General features: G+C 37.7%; 1 protein-coding gene across 2 annotated transcripts; it reads right to left on the reverse strand.

Moving 5' to 3' along the window:
- Positions 1 to 845: 845 nt before the first annotated feature.
- On the reverse strand, positions 846 to 21,393 carry Ccnc (cyclin C). 2 transcript variants are annotated; one of them, XM_048420766.3, is made up of 13 exons: positions 21,164 to 21,393; positions 18,416 to 18,522; positions 17,247 to 17,331; positions 16,826 to 16,895; positions 13,768 to 13,819; positions 9,829 to 9,884; positions 8,947 to 8,982; positions 8,244 to 8,335; positions 7,563 to 7,630; positions 5,267 to 5,346; positions 4,893 to 5,011; positions 4,036 to 4,129; positions 846 to 3,457 (listed from the first exon to the last, which is right to left on the reverse strand). In XM_048420766.3, the coding sequence occupies exons 1-12, from the start codon at positions 21,193 to 21,195 to the stop codon at positions 4,078 to 4,080; spliced, it is 849 nt and encodes a 282-aa protein (XP_048276723.1). In that variant the 5' UTR covers positions 21,196 to 21,393; the 3' UTR covers positions 846 to 3,457; positions 4,036 to 4,077. The 2 variants fall into 2 exon arrangements, with proteins under 2 accessions (XP_048276723.1, XP_048276722.1); XM_048420765.3 differs by lacking the exon at positions 4,036 to 4,129 and having other exon boundaries at positions 21,164 to 21,392.
- Positions 21,394 to 25,438: the final 4,045 nt, after the last annotated feature.

Below are 25,438 nucleotides of genomic sequence, written 5' to 3' on the forward strand. Positions count from 1 at the left end.
CAGCAAATGTTCTTAGACCTCTGAGCCATCTCTCCAACAATAATTACTGCATTATTTTTAAAACTACTTTTGAATTATTATGCTAATTTGCACAGTATTTTGCCTGCATGCATGTCATGCATCACTTGCATAACTGGCCCCTGTAGAGGCCGGAAGAGGGCATTAGATCCCCTGGAACTGGAGTTACAGACTGGCCATGTGGGTGCTAAGAAACCAACCTAGCAGATTTGAACTTCTGATCTCCTACCTCCATACCCTAAGTTGCTAGTCCTAAAGGTGTGGGCCAGCTCAAACTGTACAACTAAATAATAGAAGTCCACTGTAGGAGTGAAGGGGAAATGTGCCAGAAAGCAAGACCTTTCACCTTCCATAGTAGGGCAATATTTACAATTGAAAATAAAAATACATAGATAAACAGATAAAAGGGGGAGAGTAAGCAGAAGTGGTTGGACATGGTAACATATCTGGAGTACAGACACCAGGTTTTATGGATTAGAATCTGTATCTAAGCTGTTGCTTACTTCAACTATCACTGAATGAGTTTTCATCTGTGGAATAAACCTACTCTGAGAACTAGCTCAAACTCAGCACATGACGCACATCTGACATATAGTAAGTGTTCAAATTAACAATAATATTAAGAGCACGATAATTAGAAATTCTGAAGTAAATAACAGAGAAATGATTAAAAGTTAAAAGGAAAAGCAGGAAATGGGAATGAGGTCCATGGAATGAGAAGAGTTTAACATTTTCATTATTATCTGGTAGCAGCACTGTCCAATGCAAGCCATTCTGAGATTTTAAGTGTTCCTACATTTAAAAAATTAAAAAGAAACAAGAAAAACTAATTTTGATAATGCTTTATTTAATTCTGTATCTCCAAAATATTATCAGTTAAAACACATAATGGTTATAAACAAATTGAAATTTTAACATTCTTTTGCTTTTGTAGTAAGTACCTGAAATCCAACATGTTTGCACATTACAGCATATCTGCATTCAGACAAGCCACATGGTAACCATTCAACCCTAAGGGGCTGCTGGCTACGGTACTGGACAGTGTGCCTAAGACAGTAATTATTCTAAAAACAATACTTGTCATAAGTGGGTGACAATAAAGAACGCCACTATGTGCTTACTAACGGAAGCGACTGCCACTTTATATAGTAGTCTAGTAAAAACAAAATGATCTCAATGTGATCAGTCTTCATGTTCAATTACCAATTTACAGAAATACAAAGGGGAAAAACCACACTAATTGGCATGCTAAAGATGCCCACAGCAAAATTTAGGCTATGGGAAACTTCATAGATGCACAAATGAAAACAGGAAATATTTTTTAAAAACATGGAGAAAGAATTCATGAATCTAAAACAAATAGGATTTATAAATGAATATATAGAATGTTCTGCAACTTCAAGGGAACTGAAACTTTTAATGTAACATTTGATAATTATTTTTATTAACTTTTAAGTAAAGTACAAAAAAACTATAGAAAACTATAAAAGCACTTTTACTTTTACAGTGTTTTAAGGATCCATTACTTCTCAGAGTACATACTGAAATATTTACAGATGAAATAATAAATCTGGAATTTTCTTCAAAATAATATGCAAACTGGAGACTGGTGTGGAATTTGAAGCAAGAGGAAATTGGCTATGAACCAGTGATTGTTGAAGCTAGAGCATACACACACGGAGGTTTATTGTTCTGCTTTGGCTGCTCTTGTAAATTTTCAATTTTCTACAATAAGAGATTGCAAAGAAAACCACGAAGCAGAAAGATCTGACTGAAAAAATAACCTGGAAAAAAAAAGCTTGAAGACAAAACACAGTTAATGACTGTGATGAGCAGTCACCAAGCACAAGCTACGCTCCGAGTAACTCCTTAAGACTTGGCAAGAGCTTGTTTTCTTGTTTCTTATCCTTACACAATCTTAGGAGGGCCCATATTGGTAGTAATATATTGTCTCCTTTCTAGCTCATTTGATACTTTCCATAAGGAATCAAGGCTTTCCTTACAATCTAATTATAAACCATATGGAATCATCCCTTTACAAAGCTGGGGAGAGGGGCTGTAATTTAGCAGAAAGATTCTCAGAAAACTAATGTCAGAGTAAACAAGATGAATTTAAGACACTAGTAAATATAGCTGAAAAACTTAACTTTTATTCCTCCAATTTATCTAGGAAGTCAATGCTTAGTAGTTTATTTCATGATTTATTTTTTAAATGTGCAAGACTACATACTCCCCATTATTCCAAATTTTATTTGTCATTCTTCCTTCAAGTCTGAAAAAAGAGTAATTTATGAAGTTCCAGAGATACCAATCTCACAGATGTAACATTTATTCTCAAGTCTATACTCATGAAAATTAAGAATAGCCAGTATCACACTGGCCTAAAACCCGACTAGGTTCTTGACTCAGAATACTTGCTGCACATCTGTCGGCTCACACTAAAACACAAAATTAGACTGGGGTGTATGCATCTCATAAAAAATTCTCAGGACAGATTAAAGATTAACATTATTAAACTTTTAAAATGTTTATTAACTGTGAATTAATTGCAAATAATTTTTCTTTCAGGTTTCCAAGCATTTCAAAACAGCTAATAAGTCAATATAACCTTTAAAATGTCAAAGTAGGTCACACATATTGCACTTTTCTAACAGGCTGGGCTAGTATCTTTTGTGATGATATAAAAAGTACTGAATAAAATACATTTTTAAAAAAATCAGTTAAATTCTTGATTAATCTCCCTCAAATTATAATTCTCAAAACATTCCCAGGTTTTCCTAAGATTTAATTTCTTAAAAAACTTTTAAAATTTGCTGGGCAGTAGTGGTGCATGCCTTTAATCCCAGCACTCGGGAGGCAGAGACAGGGATTGGTGGATCTCCTTGAGTTAGAGGTCAGCCTGGTCTACATAGTGAGTTCCAGGATAGGCTCCAAAGCTACAGAGAAACCCTGTCTCAAAAAAACCAAACCAAACAAAAACCCAACCAAACAAAAAAAGTTTTAAAATTTAACTGGGGAGGATAGGGAGCTCTTATTGACTTTTCATGTCCTTTTTTGGTCCCTCGATGTCCAAAGAAAATTTTAAACAAATGACACTTTATGTTTCCTGCCTTAATTAAAAGAAAAAGCTATTATATTTGTGTGAGACAGAAGTTAACTTTGAAATGTCTGTGTATGTATAAATAGGTCCCCTTATAGCTTTACAAAATTTTGTAATTAAGATTGAATAAATTATACACTAGAATCAAATTAAGTAAGAAAAACTTATTTTGTGAAAATTAAGTGAATTCCCAATAGCTTGCATCTGATTTCCAGTGAAGACCTTACTCAAACTGTTCCATGCTTTACTTCCAAGTGGTCCACTACAGGATTCCTCCGGGTGTTCTAAGATTGGCTGTAGCTAGAGTTCTGACTTCCATTTGGACCCTGCTCTCCTTCACTGTTCAAACGGGGAAGAAAGAAATTTTATGCCAATTAAAAGATTCATTTTCAACACCTGGTAGTACTACTAGTTTCTGAAGTTTATTATTCTGTGGCACAATTCTATAAAACAAAGACATTCCTGTATTATAAGACACAGTTGCAGAAAAATTAAAACCCAGCAAACTAGCATTTGGTCTCATGTTTTTATTCTTCTGTAACTTTGGGCCCGCACACACAACAAGCAGTCTGGAAGTCAGTGTCCATATACACTCAAAGACGTAAGTTAGCGTTTGAGATTTCACTATTATTACAGGTATCACTCAACATAGAGATTACAACTTCTGGACAAATTTCCTACAAAATTAAATCTGACATGTAAAACTCTACTTTTACTATTTAGGAAAATCCAAAGTGTTTAAAAAAAAAAAAACACAAAAAAACCAAAACCAAAAAACCAACAACAACCTGCTGTCCAATGACATAATAAAATCATATGGCAAAGACAACAAACTTTTATACATCAAAAATATGGTAATTTCCTAGAAAAATGTTGACTATTAAAATAAAAATAAAAAGAACTAAAGCTGAAAATACCAGTAACTGTGACAATAGAAGATTGCCTTATCTTGTCCATCATCATCTTGCAGCTTCAGGCCCTGCCATTAGTGGAGAATCACTCAGGGAACTTCTGTAAAAAATGCATCCAAAGGTAGCTGTTTGAGTGACTGCCTTAAGCAGCTCCTCATAACACTTAAGCATCACTTTCTTCTCAACTGTAACATCACTGTAACCAGCAGCAGTCTATAATGCGTCTCAGTGTCATAGAAACATTTAAGTAACAACTAAGCTTACAGAATTGCCTTTCCTTCTCACCTGTTTCTCTTCCTCCAATGATCTGACACACAGTGAGGGCAGAGAGCCACTCAAGTAAACAGATTAATTTAAAACAAAAACTTCTTAGCAGAGGAGGTTCATTTATGGCAAAATTATATGTAACTGTGTGCGATATGGATCAAAGGATCACTTAGAAGCCAAAATTGATTATCTTTAGTATATCAGATCATCAAAATTTTTGACAATGGTTACTGAAATGTATAAAATAATCATTGCTGAAGGGAGAGGAATGGCAGAGAACCAAATGGAAAGACTTATTTTCAAGCATTTTATCTCTGAATTTTAAATAAGCTTGCCTAATTCAGTTCCATTTATGTACAGAATGTGGCTATATGTTGAGGGATACCTGTAATAGACCTCCATTGCATTAGGAAGTTACTAGACAGAAAATTTATCTTAAAACTGAGACATCCTTAATTTATCAAGACAAATTACATAAACACAAATCAAGAAATTTTAGTGTAAGTTTTTAGAAAAAGATATAACACAATCTAAGAAAAATATAACTGAGTTTACTATACAATGAAATCAAATCGGTAATTAAGTCTAAAATATACCTGTTTGGAGGTGGTTTTGGTTTCGGCATCTTACTAAGAATAGTCGCCATCTCTTTTCTCTCATCAAAATTCTTCCACTGTTCATATAGTTTTAAAATAACTCTGATTATTTCCAAAATCTAGAAGAAAATATTTGAAAAGCTCTCAGTAGCACAAACTAGCAATGCATTAGTATATAAAGAACATACATCACGCAGAGCCTGGTAGCACATGCTTAATCCCAGCACTTGGGAGAGAGAGGCAGGTGAATTTCCATGCACTGGAGCCAGTCTGACCTACACAGCAAGTTCCAGAGTTCCAGGCAAAGCAGGGCTGTACCGTGAGACTGTGTCTCCAAAAAACAAAACAAAACAAATACAAAACAAGGAAAGTACCTTCTCCATATCCACAGAGAGTTCCGCAAACCATTGCCTGGCGTCTTTCTGTTGTACAACACAGGCTACGTGTAGGCAAGCTAGAGAGAAAAGTAGAACCAATTGTTCAAACTTAACAGCACACACTCTTAGATAAAGATTTTCATAAAGATTTTAAAGTCTAGATACTACATGAGATTATACACACACTACGTTGTGCACCAACATTTAATATCAACTTGATACAGAAGAAAATCTCTAGTTGCAGGACAGTTCTTGACCCCCTGTCTTCACTGTACACTGGTCACAGTGTGGGTGCCTTAAGGGTAAACTGGAAAGACCACCTGTGAACACTAGTGCAAAGTATCAGATCACACCCAGACGTTAGTGATGGAAAATAACGCTCCACCTCACCAACACACTACTATGCCTTAAAAAATTTGTTGGGGGTGCAAAAGTCCTTTCATCCACAGACTGCTGAAGAAACCAGGAATGTTAATCATGCAGGGATGTCTCCTCAAAGGAGGAAATAAAATACCTGCTTTTTATCCAGAAAGCTAGGAGTTGATATTATTAATGATCTGGTGACCTTTTGCTATCTATAGAGGAAGACCACACCCCATACCCCAGAATGCTTACCCCAGACTTTCCCTCCCTAGAACTTTATCTTCAGCTCTCAACCAATGGAACCCAACTCATGGGATAAAACCTAAATTTTAAAAAGCTAGATTTCACTTAAGCATTTATTGACCTTTACATTACAGTCATGTTTGGTTGGACAAGCTTTTAAGACTGTCTTAAGGGCTGAAGAGCACTGACTACTCTTCCAGAGGACCTAAATTCAATATCCAACAACCACATGGTGGTGGCTCACAACCATCTACAGTGGGATCTGATGCCTTCTTCTGGCATAAAGTTGTACATGCAGACAGAACACTCAGCCATAAAATAAAAATAAATCTTAAAAAATAAAAGACTGTTGTGTGGTAAAGAATGCTAATAGCTCACTCTTTGCCAGTCCATTCCTTCTCTGGCATTACAGCCTACATCTTCAGGATTCTGGAGTATTCTGAAGACCAACTAAGATATCCAGCCTTGTGAACTCCTGGATTTTTGGACTATCTGTTGGTAGATAGTCATTGTTGGACTGGCTGGACTATAGCCTGTAAGCCATCCTAATACCCACCTCCATGTATATAGATAGATTTACTCCATAAGTCCTGTTCCTCTAGAGAACCCCGACGAACATATAACCTAAAAACAGGCAGCACCATTCTCTAGGGTTGGGTCCTGTATGAGTGTAGTGAGGGCTCTGAGCATAAGTAGCGTTCATTTCCCTCTGCTTTCGACTGTAGATGTCCTGTGACTAACACTGATTCAGGTTCCCACTGTCTTTATTTCCCCACAATGATGTACTATTACCAGGACTTGGGAGCTAAAATAACCCTCTTTTCCCTTCTGGAGGTCCTAAGTTCAATTCCTAGCACCCACATGGTGGCTCATAATCATCTATAATAGGATCTGGTGCCCTCGTCTGGCCTGCAGGTGCATGTGCAGAGCACTCTATATAATAAAGTTTAAAAAAAACTGAAGAGAGGGGAAATCCATCCAGTGAAATTAAGTATGGAGAAAAAATTAAACAAAAAAAAATACCTGGATTAATTTTTAAAAAGAGGGGAGGTTATAAGAAAGGAGCCATGAAAATCAACAGATGGAAAGAAAAAAGAGCAGAAACTATTATGCCAAGGACATAACAGACATTGGGGGCTCTATAGGGCATTTCACTTAACTATTGAGACAATTCTTTATAAAGTTATTATCCCTCCCACAACTTCACAAACTCAGAAAAATTAGATAATTGTTTCAATAACTGTAAAGAAAGCAATGTCTAAACCTAGTCTTCTGCAGAGACACCTCTAGCCCAGCCCTGTGCCTTCTCCACTCCGTGGGCGCCAGCTAACTCCAGCAACATGAGCACAGACGCTTCTTGCCTTAAGCTCTTGAGCACGTAATTGGATCCAGAAATGGAAAACAGAACCAGTTACTTAAAGACAACTAATATCAGCAGATTTAAACCTGAATTTTCCCCTTTCAGCAAACAAAAAAATTGTTTAGGTGCCGACTAAAATATTTTAAATGAATTAAGCAGTGAAAATTACCAACAAGGGGGGTGTAGCATATATTATCAAGAGCTCACATTCAAGGATTAGTCTACTACTTCATAAAAACATAAATTACAAACAAGCGAATTGTATTTTAGGGTGACTTAAATAGGCAAAAACAGTTTAATCAATAAAGGTACTCCAAATTTACATACCTAAAGCTATCATGAAAGGAGGATACAGCAGACAAAGATCCGTCCGGTAGGTATCATTCACTATCCTCCTGTAGAAATGTAAATCTTAACATTACTAACAACAGCACAACTACTGCATTGACTATGTAACTCCTCCCACAGAGCCAGATTTCCCATCTTTGTACACGTACATCTCTGTTCTATTACTACGAACAGTTACAAAGATGAAAACAGAGGCAAAACAACAGATGCATGAATGTGACAATAAAGAGATACACATTACTACACATAAAATTCATGTATTACTGAGTATATTTTCAATTTTGGGACCTCACAACGAATTATGTAAAATAAAATTTTTCATATTTTTGAAAAATAAAAAGTAAACTTAAAGATATAATTTGAAATGGATTTGTATTGAACCAACCAAAAAGTATTATTTTAAAAATAAATTTATTCTTAATTTTCATGTGAAGTCTTGTTTTCATACAAAATATTAACAGATGATATACTTATCAAATAGGTAACTCAAAATAGGCATGACCTTATAATTATGCCACTATAGTTATTAATATTTATCAAACAGATAGTCTGTTGAATACAAAACATCTTGGGGTACTTTAAAATACTAAACCATGCAATTAGTTGTCAACCCTCCTGTCCAGCAACAAGTTATATATAAGTAACTTCCGTTCTAGTTACCATGCAAGGGGAAGCAACACGTCTTCTTGGCCCATGTCCTGCACATACTGGAGCAAGGGTCTATAAGGATGATACACTATCAAGCAACAATCCTAGAAACAGTTTAAAAATACATATATGTACAAAAGCAGATTCATTACAACATAAAACAATATCATTTTCCAACTTATTGTTCTATGTAGTTCAAATTAAATTCTCTATCTTCTACTTCCTTCCTTTTTAATTCCTTGTTCAAATATCACCCTGAGCTACTATGATAGTGAAGGCAGTGTTCTGTCTGGAATATACTTTGGTAAATCAGGTGGCAGACAGTTAGCATTCATCTTTCCCTTAGAGACTCAAAGGGACATCTGTAACACACTGATACCTCCTACAAGTCCGTAAAGTCATAATCCTCAACGGAGGAGCAGAATTCTGCCCAAGAATAATCTATCTTTAACTCTGCACACACACACACTGCACACAGTTTACAGTGGTTTAACTTTCTGACTTATTTGCTTGCAATCCTTATTACAGTTATAATAAAACTATTTTTTTAAGCTCAAGTCAGATATACAAATCATTTTACAGGCCTCATAAGGTGATGATGCTACTACATTTCTATGATTTGTCATCACATATCATTTTGATAAATTTAAAATTTACCTCCCTTCAGAACAATTCATTACACTGTTTTACTGTATTATAAAAAATATATACATACCATTAATTCTAAAAGGTAAAATTCACATTCTAGTATCTGTTAAAAAAAAATCATCCAGTGAAAACAAACATGATTATGTAAATATTCTTGGATTAAATTATTAACTTATAGGTACAAATAAATTAAGCAAATTACCAGTCTTATATGGAACTTCTAAATCAAGAAAATAAATGCAGTAATATACAATTAATAACATTCACAATAAAAATTACAAGTTTCGTTTGTTTTTTGAGACCAGGCTGGCCTCAAAGTCACAGAGATTTGCCTCCTCTGCCTTCCCAGTACTTGGGAACTTGGCAAAAAATTGCATTTTACTGTTATATGTTTTAAATCCTTACAAGAAAAAGGCAGTATCATATATTTTTCTTTTGGGGAACAGGAGTAACTTGGAATTGAACCCAAAGTCTCAAATATGCTAAGCAATTAACTCTATTACTGAGCTATAACCCCAGAATTCTTGCTATTAAAAAAAAATCCTGTTAGAATTGTTAGAAACTTCAAATTTAAGCTGGGTATGGTGGCACATGCCTTAAATCCCAGCACTCAGGAGGGAGAAGCCAACCTGGTCTACAGAGTGAGTTTGAGAGTTCAAGGACAGCCAAGGCTACACAGAGAAATCCTGCCTCAAAAAACCAACCCAGGCAACAAAAAAACAAAGAAAACTTTCTGAGGTGATTTAACTGGCATTTGAGAGTAATAACCACTACTGTTAAGTATTACCAAAAAAAAAAAAAAAAAAAGAGAGGTTACTGAGGTTTAATGTAAAATATGTTCGTATTTTATAGTATTTGAAACTACAATTTCTAAGAGTCTATGAAGTTTATTCTAATATAGAATAGAGCTAGTTAATACAGAATACAGAATTTTATATAATATACTTACATGATTCATCCTGTAAGGAAACTCCTTTGGAAAGGCATATGAAAATCTAGTTTTTACTATAAGAAACAAAACAAAACAATTAAAACCAAGAAAATGCCAACACGAATTTATCCAAAATTCCTTTAATGAAGCATAAAATCTTAGACAGTATGCTGTATTTATTACCTTCAGTAGGAGATCTCAGAACTACTTAAAAGATAGAGCTTTGTTTCCAGGGAGGACAATGATTGAGCGGTTGGAAGCACCCTTGCCTATACAATTGGAGAGCTACAATTATATATTATATATATATTTATAATATAAATATATTATATTTATATTATATTTAATTAATATATTATAAAATATATTTATGTTATAAATATATAAATATTTTATGAATATATTATGAAAATATTATGAATATTTATATATTTTATGAATATATAAATGGTACCATGTGCCTGTACTCTCAGTACTCGGGAGTATAGGCAAGAAGACTGGAAAGGTAAAGGAAAAGGAAAGAGGGGAAGGGAAAGGAGGAAAAAAGGAAAAAGACTGCTTTTTAAAAGATTAAAAGACTGAAAAAAAATCACTAGATTCTATCATCTCTAAAATCTTTTCTCTAGAGTGGTATTTTTCTGTTTGCCTGTAATTTATCTTAGAATAAATACACTTTTACAGCAACTTCTAAAAAAATCAAGGTGAGAAAAAAGGGCAATATACCAAAATTAGCTGTGATTATCTGAGACTAAAGGAATTTTTTTTAACTAATTGGTACTTTCTGAACTTATAAGTGTTTCTTTACCAAAAGACATAAATATGTAAATGTATTTATTTATAAAGAAGCACATAAATGCTTTCATTGATTGTTAGTTTTTTTATTTTTTGAGACAAGGCATCATCATGTAGACTTGGCTAGTCTATGTAGGCTATGTAGGCTAGGCAGGCCTCAGCGTAATAGAACTCTGCCGCATCATGATCCATGTAAGTTATTTTCTTACACAGCACAGCTACCATTTGTACTCACTAATAAAGTACAAATGGAAAACCTCTGTTAACTATCTCCTCAAGAAGTCATGAACTACATATACTTAAGTACTATTGAGAAAATAGTAGTCAAGACATTAGAATACATACTTAAACCAATTAGGGTAGCAACTGGAAGCTCCAGCAACTCTGGTTTATAATTCCTTCCATTGGTACAAATGATTTCCTTCATTCAAAATAAGGAATTCTGTGTATTTTATATACTAAATTTTCAAAAAAGTTATTTTATAAATGAAGTTCTCTACAACTAATTTGGGTAATATCTGCTACGATCTCGTTCACCCTCTATGCTTCTTGGTCATCATGAAGGAGCACTTCTCCTCTACCACACCCTTTCACTGTGATGCTTCTGCCTCGCCAGAGGCCAAAAGTGATGGAAGCAACAAACCACAAGCAGAAAACTAAAGCTGTGAGTCAAAGTGAATCCTTCCTTTAAAGCTGCTTCAGAAACAAAACAAACAAAGCCAGCACCATCTACAAAAGAACTGCCTCACTCAATATTCTTCACATCAACAGAATGTCCAACTGCTGCCCCACCCAAGACAGGGTCTCACTATGTAGTTCCAGCTGTCCTGGAACTCACAATGTAGACCAGGATGCCTCAAACTCGCAAAGATCTGCCCGCCTCTGTCTCCCAAGTGCTGGGACTAAAGGCGTGTGTCACCACACACGACTACTGCTGTTTTAACATGATGTTGAAGATCCATGGGAGATAGCTAGAAAGATGGGTGAGTGGTTAAGAACACTCTGCTCTTGCAGGGGACTCAGGTTTGGTTCCTAGTATCCACATGGCCACCACTATTTACATCTATCACTCCAGTTTCAGGGCTACAATAGTCCTTTTTTGATCTCCACAGCACCAGCATGGCGTACATGAAGGCAAGATACATATATGTATAAAATAAACAATGTTTAAAAAACAAAGGGAAGGAATGATGCAGGTACACAAAGGGCAATGAAAGAACAGCCATAACAGCTAAAGGAGGCCACAGAGAAACCAAACTTTCTGGTGCCCTGATTTTTGGACCTTCAGACTCTAGAACTTAGAGAAAATACCTTTCTATTTAAATATCCAATCTGTTATTTTGTTATAATAATCCTAGAAAAGAAATAGCAAGGCATTGTTCAACATGCTGTACATATTAACTGATTTTAACTTCATAATAACTCTAACCTTGCAGATGAGAAAATAGATTAAATGTTTCCATAAAAAAATTCAAAGCATCATTAAGGTGACATATGTATGGTTTTATTAAACTTTTACAACCTACTTTTACCCTTCAGCCTAAGAAGTGGTCTAGGAAGATGTTTCAGCAGTTGAAGTGCTACAAGCATGAGGAAACCATAGTCTGGATCCCCAGACACATAAATTACATGTGTGGCAGTCCGTCTCTGATTCAGCCTCAGAAAGCAGGGACAGGAGTTCCCTCAGAGCAAGCTGGCTACTGACAAGACTAGTCATATTGGCAAGCTCTGGGTTTAATTGAGAGACCCTGCCTCAACAAATAAGGTACAAGAGAAACGAAGGATGATTCTATACACCAACCTCAGGTCTTGACATGTATGCACATATACAAGTACATATGCCCACCACATACAAACCACACACACATACACACACACACGAAAATTTAGCTGCAGGGGACTGATGCCTTGGGCCTCTTTGGGCACCTATACTCACATGCATTTGCCCACATGCAAACACATACCTACACATAATTAAAAAGAATGCTTTAAAAACACAGGAATTGCTGGACATAATGATAAAAGTTTAATTTAATTTTAATTCAATTTAATCCCAGCATTCAGGAGGCAGATCTCTGTGAGTTCCAGGACAACCAGGGCTATATAGTGACATCCTATCTCAAAATGCCAAAAAAACAAAAATTAACTCAGCTGACTGACTATACAGTCAGCATTCTTTTCTGTACCGCACAACTTGAAGGTTTGAAAATACATAATTCCCATCAATACAGCTCATTTTTCACCACCGAAAAGTATTGTCTTAAACTAGGCATGGTGGCCCACACCTATAATCTCAACAGGAAATTAATAATCCTTCTTGGTAAGTAGAAGCTGGAGGAGCCCAAGTTTCAGATGAGATTTGATCTCAAAAAAAAAAAAAGTAGTATCATAATGAATGTAAAAACTTGTTTTTGAGGCTTGATAGCTGTCAGTGATGAAGAGAATTTCTTGTTGTTGCCTAAGACCTGGGTTCAAATCCCAGCATCCACAAGGAGGCTCACCACCTCCTCGGGCACCATGCACAAATGAGGTGCACATGTACATCTATATACATATATATATACATATGTATATATCTGTAGATATATATATATATCTACAGATATATACATGTAGGCAAGACACTCATACATATAAAATAGTAGAAATAAATTGAGAAGAAATTTCAGGGCTGGAGAGATAGCTCAGCAGTTAAGAGCACTGCTTACTCTTACAGAGGACCTAGGTTAAATTGCTAGCACCGACATGGCAGCTCACACCTGTCTTTAGCTCCAGATCCAGGGCTTGTGACATCCTCACATAGACATACATGCAGGCAAAACACCAATGAACATAAAACAAAAATAAACTTAAACAAACAAACAAACAAAAACCCTGGTTTTTTAGAGATAGTCTCATGTGGCCCAATAATCACTATGTCGGTGAGGCAAGCCTTGAACTCCTAATCTTTTACTTCCACCTCCGAAGCACTGAGATCACAGGTCTGCACCACTACGTCAGTAAAAACATCTTTTAAAGCATTTTTTCCTGTCTAATATGCTAAGAATATTCCTTGGAGTTGTGTAATAAACTTACGTATATGTGGCTCATAAAAAAAAAAATTTGTATGTTACAGAGCTTTCTTTAAATTTCAGCCTTAAAGCAGAATACACTTTTTGCACTTACATACAGAAGTAGTAGCAGCGATCAATCTTGTATTTGAGACTACACCAAATTCCTAGAGAAAAGTGAATGAGATCAAGTACTTACTAACCCAATAAACATTAAAGGTACCTGAGATCTACTCAAACAGTTTTTCCAAGCTCTTCTCATGTTCAGTCTGCTCAGTTTCTTCCTACTTAATCCACGAAGTATTTAAATTTCTAAATGTCTTACCTTTCCTTAAAATTTCAATTAATTTGAGTTGGAGATATAGCTCAGAAACATACTGCTAGCTTGCCAAGAATGTGTAAGGCCTGCCTGTATTCAATTCTTAGTACAATTAATCAACCAACCAGTCAATGAACAAACAAATGAGGTATTACTCAGAAGACCATATAAACACCAACCTTTCTGAAAAAATGAATCTTATAATGGAATACAAAGGCTTCTTAGGTAAGTTATTCCCTTTTCAACTTAATATACTACTACCACTATAAAATAACTAAATTTTATCATGTAATGTACTTTAAATATACTCGTATTTAATTTCATATAAATCACTCAAGATCTAAATCATCTGTTTCCTTTTAAAGTCGGAAAAGAATTGGTTCTTTATTTAACAAATTAAAAACTACTTAAATACGTTCAATTAAAAATCTGCAATCTAGTCAGGCGGTGGTGGCATATGCCTTTAATCCCAGCACTTGGGAGGCAGAGGCAGGCAGATCTCTATGAGTTTGAGGCCAGTCTACAAAGCTAGTTCCAGGACAGCCAGGACTACTACACAGAGAAACCCTGTCTCAAAAAACCAGGGGTATGGTGGGGGAATAATCTGAACTCTATAACCTAATCTATGTGTGTGTGTGTGTGTGTGTGTATTTATAATTAAACTCCAAACCCTAATATGTAGAAATAAAAACTAGAGACAGTATGTTAAATATGATTTGTACACAATTTCTATTCAATTAGACAAAACAGAAATTTGGTCATAGTTAGAGATAAAATGTAATGCAATACACTGAGAGGGAGAATGAAGAAGCCATCTGCAGTTGATACCTGCTGGGAGAGGGAAAGTCAGTTTTCTCCAGTGACACTGGGCATGTCAACCACACTAGAGCAGGCCCTATGCCCAGGGGTAGTTGGCCAACAAAATGAACTCCATAGTTTTTGTTACTGTTTTACTTTTTGCTTTCCATTTCTTTCTGCATTTTGGTTTGTTTTGATTTTTTTGTTTTTGGTTTCATGTTATTTTGTTTGAGAGAGAGAAAAAAGAACACTAAATTGGGTGGGAAGGGAAGAGGAACTGGGAGAAGTTGGGGGAGGGAAAGACATAATCAAGATATAGTGTATGAAAACGATTTTTAAGGAAAAAAAAATCAATTCAACAACTAAACCTGAAAATATACCTCACCTACAACATCTCTTTATTCCAAAAAAACCCTTCACAAATCTGGCCGTAAAGACTGAAACCAGACCTCATGGATGCTAGGCAAGCACTCTACAACTGCCTTCCATAGTTAGATTTATTCAAATTTTATCTCAAAACCCATGGACAGAGTGAACAAAAGCTCGTATGATGGATTTTAGTACTTCTTGGGAGATAATTTAAAAAGATGCCATGGATGCTTCTAAATAAAAATGAACACAAAAGGAATGTAAACTTACTAGGTTAAAATCACATTCAATTCACATGAATACAATTATTATTCTAAAAACTTTACCAAGAATAGAAACAACAGATTAAAGATTGTGTGGATCAGTAAAGAAATATAGTTCTCAGAATCTGCTATTTGGGTTACAGCTGAAAGATGAACTTTCTCAACAACACTGAAAAAGTAGTAGGGCAGAATTCCAGCCAAGTCCTTATTTGTCTTCTCTCTTAATTACTCCCACTACCCACACTCTTCCTTGTTAGAGTCTATATATATATTCTTTCCTAATCCTTGCCTACCCCTTCACTTTCCCTCTATTGCTTGTTACCAGAGAAGACAGGAATAAAGAAAAAGCACATGGGAGAGGAGCAGAGACACTCTTAGGTTATAGCAGGTAAGTTGTGGTACTTAGCACCAAACAATGTCTTTTTGTTGTTGCTTTGAGATAGGGTCTCACTATGTAGCCCTGGCTGTCTTGGAACTTGGAACTTGGAACTCACTATTAGGTCAGACTGGCCTTAAATTCAGAGAACAAACCTGCCTCTGCCCCTAGGTGCTGGGATTAAAGCTGACCACAGTCAGCCAAACAATATATTTCAAAGGTAGCAAAGCGATGAAGTCATAAGATAAAGAACCAGACTATTAGTACCAGAGTACTGGCTCTGCCACTGACTAGTGTATGACTGCTGCTCTCTCTATGTCTTATATATAACATGGGGATTGTAAGTGCTATAGCTCTGAGGGGAAAGGCTTTCCTACCAAATAATACCAGAATATTACAGTTCTGAAGGGAAAAGCTTGCCCATTGGAGGTACTGCAGCTCTGAGGGGAAATGCTTACCTGATGGAGCACTGGCAGCTAAGGGGGAAGATATCCCCAAAGCAAGTGTTAAGGCTCTGAAAAGAAAGGCTTCCCCTATGAAAGTGCTGCATCTCTCCTGGGAAGGCATCCTGGCAGTTGGGAGTCCAGGCATACCACAAAGTCACATCGCACAACAAACCTTACATAAGAGATTTACTGGGAGAGAAGAACCCAGGAAAGTGGCTGCCTGCTTGGATGAGAAGCAGCAGGAAACTGAGTAGAAGGCAGGCTTCATATAGAGTTTCTCGGGGAGCAGAGATTTCCAAGATTCTTTTTCTTGGTCTCAGGCTTGGGACCAAGTCAGGGGCAGAGTGCTTTTTCCCTGGCTTCAGTCTCATTTCAAGTCAAGGTCAAGGCCCTTTTACCCTACAGAGATACTAGCTGTATATGCCACTGTTATAGGATTAAATAAAAACTTATAAAGCACCTGATGATATAAGTGCCATATTTAATAAATATGTGTATATTTTCTTGTATAAATTATTTCCTACAATTATCTATACAAAGGCAATATAAAACAGACATACGTAAGGATTATACTCTGATGAAGAACAAAAATTGTTTTATACCTCTACTTTGGATGCCAGAAACACACATGTAGGAGCCATTAATACAGGATCTATACTTTTCAGAGAATACCTAAAACATAATTAGACAAGAATTAAATAATGTCCACTTAAAAAATACACACTGGGAAATAGGGGAGCAGGGAATCATAACTCTATAGCAAACAAGTGACGTACTTATATGTGGCATTTGGGAATTAGATGATAATTTTTTTTTTTTTTTCCAAGACAGGGTTTCTCTGTGGCTTTGGAGCCTGTCCTGAAACTAACTCTTGTGGACCAGGCTGGTCTCAAACTCACAGAGATCCGCCTGCCTCTGCCACCCGAGTGCTGGGATTAAAGGCGTGCGCCACCAGCTCCCGGCTTAGTGATTTCAAACAGGCTAACAAGAACGAACAAACAAACAAACAAATAAAAGCCATACCTTGCATAGAATCTCTTGAAATAGACTGTAGCAGTAGCAATAACCTGTTGTCTTAATTTAAGATGTTCACCTAATGCTTGGATAACTAAAAGGGAAATAATAAAATCCAAATGTATCATCTGGCATTATAATAACATTAACATCTAACAAAAATTTCTATATCTTAGAATTCTGTCCACTCAACCTATGTACTCTCTGACACCCTGTTTTTTTTCTTTCTTTCTTTTTCTTTCCTTTTTTTTCTTAAAAGACTAGAGTGGCCTTGAACTCAGAGCTCTGCCTCCCAGTGCAGGATTAGTGGAGCGAGCCACTACATCTGGTCTTCTGACACTTTCTGAACCACAGTTGCTTAAGACTTGCAAAACAGCAATATGCATAAACAAGACAAAGAAATTGCCTACAAGCTATCTTGCAATAAGGAGGTTGAGTAGCAAATATTCTTCTTTTTCTATGCATTTTAATGTTTTTTCGCATTATATAAAAAGTTTTAAAAATTAAACTAGATATTGTTATTTACCAAGAAATCCATAGTTTATAAGAAGTTACTCTTCTATACAAGAGAAAGGTAGATTTGCAGAAAGTGACAGAGTTAAAGGTCATGGTGAGAGGACTGAGAGATGGCTCAGGGATTGAGATCACTACCTGCTGTTGCAGAAGACTCGAGTTCTATTCCCAGCACCCACATGGAGGTTTACAACCATTTGTAACTCCAGCCCCTAGGTATCCAAACCTCCTCAGTACCAGGCACAACATATAGTGTACATAAACACACGCAGGCAAAATACTCAAACACATAAAACAAATATAATTTATTTTTAAAAATACCAGGCAACAAAGCTATCCTAGTACAGTAAAGACATCTTGACTAAATCCCCTTCTTGCTAATGTGAAGTTATAAGGTAAAAATGACAACTATAGGATATCAGTTTAGAGAATCATTTATCTTTACTTTGTTTTAGTCAACCTTAAAAGGGACAGCAGTAGAAATGCCTGAGATTGGCTAAAACTGTGCTTCTGACACATAAGGTGCCTAGTGTTACCCAGAACAGTATAACAATAAATGTAGTTAAAAGCATTAACTATTCTGTAATAATCCATTGAAAATTACCACATAAGAGTTTCAAAGGTGACCAGCTATACTATACCATTTTAACCAATTTAAAGTTTACCATTTGTAAAAAATATTTGTAACTTCCAATATTCTTCTTCTGAGAGAAACTTTAAGTCCTTCTGGCGCTCTTTTAACAGATCTTGTTTATCCAAAATCCACTGCAAACTAGAAAAAGTAAAGATGTTAATACATGGTATAGAAAGTCAACAAGCAAAAGTACCTGTAATAGTAAGATTTAATACGTTGATCATATTCTAAGAAATATATTCCACTCCCCCCCCCCCCCGCTTTCTCTCTGAGACAGGGTTTTTCTGTGTAGCCATAGCTGTCCTGGAACTCACCCTATAGACCAGCCTGGTTTCAAACTCAGAGATCTTCCTGCCAATGACATCCCTAACACACACCTCAGCCACCACTGCTAGGATAAAAGGCATGCAGCACCACACCCAGCTTTTCCTCTCTTCTTTTTGAAGGTATATCCTTCAGAAAATACAGGTCTGGCTAGGAATGTAGCTCAGAGGTAGACAGAGCACTAGCCTACTTCTGAAACATACATACATTATAGCCTCACCATTCATTCTTCTAAACAGGTCTCTAAAATATTGAGTAAACTTGATTCAACAGTGAGAGGCTTGAGTTCTTCAAAACATGCTCACCTGTTTCAAGTACATTCTGCCTCAGAGAAGATTAAACATTTTTTCTAAGGAAATATTTTTCAGCTAGCATTTTCATTGTCACCCCTAAAGTTTCACAGTCTTGTTCGTAAACCAATTTTAAAACCCTTTGGTTTTTGACGCTACTTATGACTGCTTTGCTGATTATTTTCAAACAACTCTGTGCCAATCTGTTGTGTCTGACTCCCGTTAGGTCTGGCCAATAGTAAATAAGGATGCTATGGATGCCATTTTAAACTCTAATGGAAGTTATTCATCTGATTTCTCTAGCTTTTCAGCAGCCCACCTACAGTCTCAGCAAGGTCATTTGAGGAAAAACAGGAGAACTTGAGAGTAAAGAATCAGCTTTAATCCCAGCAGAGGTTGGCAGATCTCTGCGAGTTCCAGGACAGTCAGAGCTGTTACACAGAGAAACCCTGTCTTGAAAAACAAAACAAAAAAACTCTTGATGTTTTTCTTTTTTTCTTTTTTTTTAAATATTTATTTATTTATTATGTATACAATATTCTGTCTGTGTGTATGCCTGCAGGCCAGAAGAGGGCACCAGACCTCGTTACAGGTGGTTGTGAGCCACCATGTGGTTGCTGGGAATTGAACTCAGGACCTTTGGAAGAGCAGGCAATGCTCTTAACCTCTGAGCCATCTCTCCAGCCCCCTCTTGATGTTTTTCAAAGACTCTCTACCTCTTTCTGGATTTCCTCCATACTGTCATATGTACAAAGCACCGCACACAGGTTCTCAGACCCTTTATAGTAAGGCCCTTTCTCAAAGACAGACTCTTACTATATCCAAAGACTTACTGTCCGTTTCAGAATTACATCACTCAGATAATCAAGGCAGTATCTGAGTAACCAGAATTACAGGCTCAAACTCAACCTCACTTTTTTGAGTCTCCTTCTGTATTTCAACTAAAATATCTCAGTGAGTGAAAACAATGAAAATAACATGGCCCACAGTGATGTTTCATGAGCGGTTTTATCTCCCTAGAATCACTTTGTAGCAACGGAAAACATGCTTTCCAGAAATAGGTTTCCAAACTCACTGTCTTCTTTCCTGTTCTTGGCAAAGAGGAAAAGGAGCCAATCCAATTCACAGAACTAAAATTTTGTCATTCTCTTTACCATAAAATTTGCTAAACTAAGCTGTCTTCTATCAAGTCCCATTGAGTTTTTAAGTATTCAGTGGAAAACCTGCTCAAAGCTTGACCCAATCACACAACTTCCTGCATGTTTAACAAATGCATTTAGTGATAAATGTTTCAGATATTACTTTAGTACTTCTATGCTCACTGACAGACACCACCATTCATTTAAATGGTTAAAGGAAGAGATAAAAATCTGGAGAATACACACTTTTAAGGCAAAATTAAAGACACTGGCTAATGAATGAAAACGGATACATTTTTGAGAGAACCTGCGCTACATTTTATATAGCACCTGCTACATTCTAGGGGCACAAACATCAATCTAGAAGCCGGGAAGTGGGAGCACACTCCTTCAATCCCAGGCCTTGGGATTCTGAGCTCGAGGCCAGTCTGCTCTACAGAGCGAGTTTCCAGGACTGCTAGCTAGGGCTACACAGAAACCCTGGCATGGGGGGGGGGGGGGGAGGGAATACGCGGATGGCGGCGGACAACAAACGGATCGACAACCTAGGCATAAAGGAGAGTCAGGAAGCAGCAGATAAAAATCAAGGACGACTCTTTCCTCTCCTCTGAGTAAATAAATATTAAATCTTCGAGTAAGACGAATGACAAGAGATTATAATATCGTTTCTCTCAACAAAGGCTAGCAAAAGGAAGCTAACTATACCTGTCCGGAACAGGCAATCTCACAACGCTACAATGTGCCTGTGCCCACATCATCCCATTCAGTTCAAAATCTTCCTTCGGAGATCGGTCCTCTTACCTAGTCTCATACCCCCACCCCCCGCAGCCGCCCATGGCTCCCGAAATTCGCTCCAAAGGGGGTGGCCGGCAAGCAAGCACAGTAGGCTTCGGACCCCCAGCTTCTCGAGGAGGGCTCACCCACTCTCCAAGAGCCGCCAGGATGGAAGCCCCGAGGGAGCCGCAGGCCCAGTCCTCCCGGTGCCCCAGAACCGGTACCGCGCGAGAAAAATGGAAGCTCACTCACTAGTGGGAGCTCTGCCAGAAGTTCCCTGCCATGGACCTCTGCTTGCCCTGCTACAAAAGCACCAGCCGGCAGAGCGGCCCACGGAGCGACCATAGACCCAGTCCAGGCGGCCGAGCACCTCAACCAGACTGGCCGGGCTGAGCTCCACAGCGACCGCAGCCGAAGGAAGAGACTAGCACCCTCGTCGCCTAGACGCCGGCCGACAACACTGAGCTGCGTACACCGGTTCCTGCTGACAAAAGTTCCGGCCCGCCCTAGCAGCGGAGGAAGCGGTAGAGTGCCGGTGGGCGGAGACCGGAACTGGAGTAACGAGACGCTCTCCCGCGAGATTTCCTGCGAGGTCTGCCCTAGAGCAACCACTACGTGGCTTTCTGGTCCTGTGCTGTTTGTTCTTCTTTTGGGTCCATTTAGGGATCTTGTTAGTCCACCTGGTAGGCCTTCAGAAATAGCATCCTGGCATTGTAAGGAAGCATGACATACGATGCTCGTTTTCCTAGGATACAAAGGGGAAATAAATGAAAATAATTTTGGCCTTAGGATCTAAGTACACTTGGTGAAGTTCTTGCGGGCATTAAGCCTAATGAGTTAATGTGTTTTGGTGTGGTAAGTGTAGACATTTTAGAATAGCAATCTTTCAAAGTCAGAGACGTCTATTTGTACACCTAAAAACATAGATGAGTGTATGAAGACATATCTAATCACACGGATGCTCATACATGCCCCAAACTGAAATACTGCAGAAATGCAATAATTTAATTTTACAAAATGAAAGACAAAACAAACATTTTTTCTGTTTCTGTAACATTGCACTTAGTATTGCACTTTGGTGACTGAGACAGGAATGTTAGAAGTTTCAGGTCAGTCTTTGTTTCATGCTGAAACCTGTCTCAGAAAAGAAACGAGTGAATCAAAGAATGTATCTCTATTAGTGAAGTGCTTGTTGGTGCCCCAGAAGCCCTGGGTGCAATTCCCAGCACTGCATAACACCATCACGTTAAGATCATCCTCAGCTATGCTGATTTAGGCTAGCCTGGGATAGGTGAGAATGTCTACGGCTTAATTTAAATGAAAAACGTCTCTAAATGATTGGACACACCTCAGAATTACTCAAGAATTCTGAGGCACATAGCACAAATATTTTTTTCCTTGTGGGTGGAGACCAATGGAGTGAAAACTGTTTTTATTTTTATTTTTTATTGATATTTATTGAGCTCTACATTTTTCTCTGCTCCCCTCCCTGTCTCTCCCCTTCCCCCTTCAACCCTCACACAAGGTCCCCATGCTCCCAATTTACTCAGGAGATCTTTTCTTTTTCTACTTTCTACTTCCCATGTAGATTAGATCTATGTAAGTATCTCTTGGTGTTCGCATTGTTGCCTAAGTTCTCTGGGATGTGGTTTGTAGGCTGGCTTTCTTTGCTTTATGTTTAAAAAATCACCTATGAGTGAGTACATGTGATAATTGTCTTTCTGTGTTTGGGTTACTTCACTCAAAATAATGTTTTCTAGCTCCATCCATTTTCCTGCAAAATTCAAGATGTCATTTTTTTCTGCTGTATAGTACTCCTTTGTGTAAATGTACCACATTTTTCTTATCCATTCTTCAATCGAGGGGCATTTAGGTTGTTTCCAGGTTCTGGTTATGACAAACAAAGCTGCTATGAACATAGTTGAGCACATATCCTTGTGGCACGATTGAGCATTCTTTGGCTATATACCCAAAAGAGTTATTAATGGGTCTTGAGGATGACTGTTTCCTAATTTTCTGAGAAATTGTCACACTGACATTCAAAGGGGTTGTACCAGCTTGCATTTCCTCCAGCAATGCAGAAGTGTTCCCTTTTCCCCACAACCTCTCCAGTGTAAGTTGTCATCAGTGTTTTTGATCTTGGCCATTCTTACAGGTGTAAGATGGAATCTCAAAGTTGTTTTGATTTTGAATTTCTCTGATGACTAAGGATGTTGAGCATTTCCTTAAGTGTCTTTCAGCCATTTTAGATTCCTCTGTTGAGAGTTCTCTGTTTAGGTCTGTACTCCATTTTTAAAAATTGGATTATGTGATCTTTTGGTGTCCAATTTCTTGAGTTCTTTGTATATTTTGGATATCAGACCTCTGTCTGATGTGAGGTTAGTGAAGATCTTTTCCCATTCTGTAGGCTGTCATTTTGTCTTGTTGACTATGTCCTTTGCCTTACAGAAGCTTTTCAGTTTCAGGAGGTCCCATTTATTAATTGTTTCTCTCAGTGTCTGTGTTGATGGGGTTATTTTAGGAAGTGGTTTCCTGTGCCAATGCGTTCAAGTGCACTTCCCACTTTCTTTTCTATAAGGTTCAGTGTGGCTGGCTTTATGTTGAGGTCTCTGATCGATTTGGACATGAGTTTTGTGCATGGTGATATGTATGTGTCTATTTTCATTCTTCTACATGTTGATATCCAGTTATGCCAGCACCACTTGTTAAATACCTTTCTTTTTTCCATTTGCCATTTTTTTGCTTCTTTATCAAAGATCAGGTGTTCGAAGATGTGTGGATTGATATTCGGGTCTTCTATTGGGTCCCATTGGTCCTCCTGTCTGTTTTTATGCCAGTACCAGGCTGTTTTCAGCACTGTAGCTCTGTAGTAGAGTTTGAAGTCAGGGATTGTGATGCCTCCAGAAATTCTTTTATTGCCCAGGATTGTTTTGGTTATCCTGGGTTTTTTGCTTGCCAAAAGCAAGCAAACAAAAGAAATCAGTTTTGGTCTGCAAGATGGCTCAGTGGATAAAAGCATTCTCATCTAAACCTGGTGACCTAAGTAATTTTTAAAAAGCTGTATTAATGGTGCTCATCTATAATCTGAGCATTCATACATTGTCCCTTCATCCCTAGCTCATGAACCAGCTGTCATGGAGTATACTGTTTAACAGGAATAGCAAGAGAGACCCTGCTCTGGGCAAGTGGAAGGAGAGAACCAATCCTAGAAAGTTGTCTTCTGACCTCCACATTCAAACAGTGAAGTGTGTGCCTACATTCACCCACAGAAACAGTAACAAAGAACTCAGTTTTGACAGCTATGGTTGTAGTGATACTTTGTATTTTAACAAATAAAGCCTGCCTGAAGATCAGAGTGCAGAGCTAAGCCACTAAGGGCAGGCGGTGGTGGCACACACCTTTAATCCCAGGACCCGGGAGACAGAGGCAGAGGAATGTCTGTTAGTTTAAGGCCACCCTGGCCTACACGAGATTGACTCTGTCTAAAAGAGAAACAGAGTTCACTCAAAGATAAGCTAGCCCTTGAGATCCCAGCACTAGGGAGGTGGAGACAGGAGTGATATGGCTGGGCATAGAGAGGAATACAAAGTGGAAGGAAACAGGAACTCAATGCAATCTGAGGTTAGGTGGAGACAGATGCAGTCTGAGGCAGTCAATCTGAGTGGCAGAACCGATGCAGGATCGCCCCTTTCGTCTGAGCATTGGTAGAGGTAAGAATTCTCCAGTGGTTGGCCATTTTGCTTCTCTGATCTTCCAGCATGAACCCCTATATCTGACTCAGGGTTCTTATTAATAATACAACTAGAATTTGAGCTACACACAGTGACACCGGTCCATAATCCCAACATTCAGGAAAAAAGGCAGAAGGATTGGGGGTTCAAGGCTGAGACAGGTTACAGAACAAGCATCCATTTAATATACAAACAAAAACTCAGTGTCTAAACTAGGGTGGCTTTTCCACTTGCCACTCATGTAACCTTGGTTAAAACACTTAGCTTCCCCGAACATCAGTTCATCTGTGAGACAGGGAAAATCATGGTATCTAAGTCATTTGATAGTTGTAAATTTTTTCAAGACAGGGTATAGTTTTGGGCCTAACCTGGAACTCACTCTGTAGACCAGGCTGGCCTTGAACTCACAGAGATTCTCCTCCTCTGTTTCCCGAGTGCTGGATTAAAGGCGTGTGCCATGTCTGCACGGCCAGTGGTTGTAAATTTTCAATGATATTAAAATAATATCAGGTATGGGACTGGAGAGATGGCTCAGAGGTTAAGAGCACTGGCTGCTCTTCCAAAGGTCCTGAGTTCAATTATCAGAAACCACATGATGGCTCATAACCATCTGTAATGAGATCTGATGCTCTCTTCTGGTGTGCAATCATACATGGAAGCAGAACATTGTATACATATTAAACTAATAAATTTAGAAAAGGAATAAAAAACAATAACACCAGGTACATAGTAAGCATGACAACACTTTAGTTCTTTATTTTTTTTGTTTGTTTTTTGACATGGTCTCAGTATGTGA

The sequence above is a fragment of the Myodes glareolus genome, chromosome 16 (assembly GCF_982192425.1).
Source record: "Myodes glareolus chromosome 16, mMyoGla1.1, whole genome shotgun sequence".
Lineage (NCBI taxonomy): Eukaryota > Metazoa > Chordata > Mammalia > Rodentia > Cricetidae > Myodes > Myodes glareolus.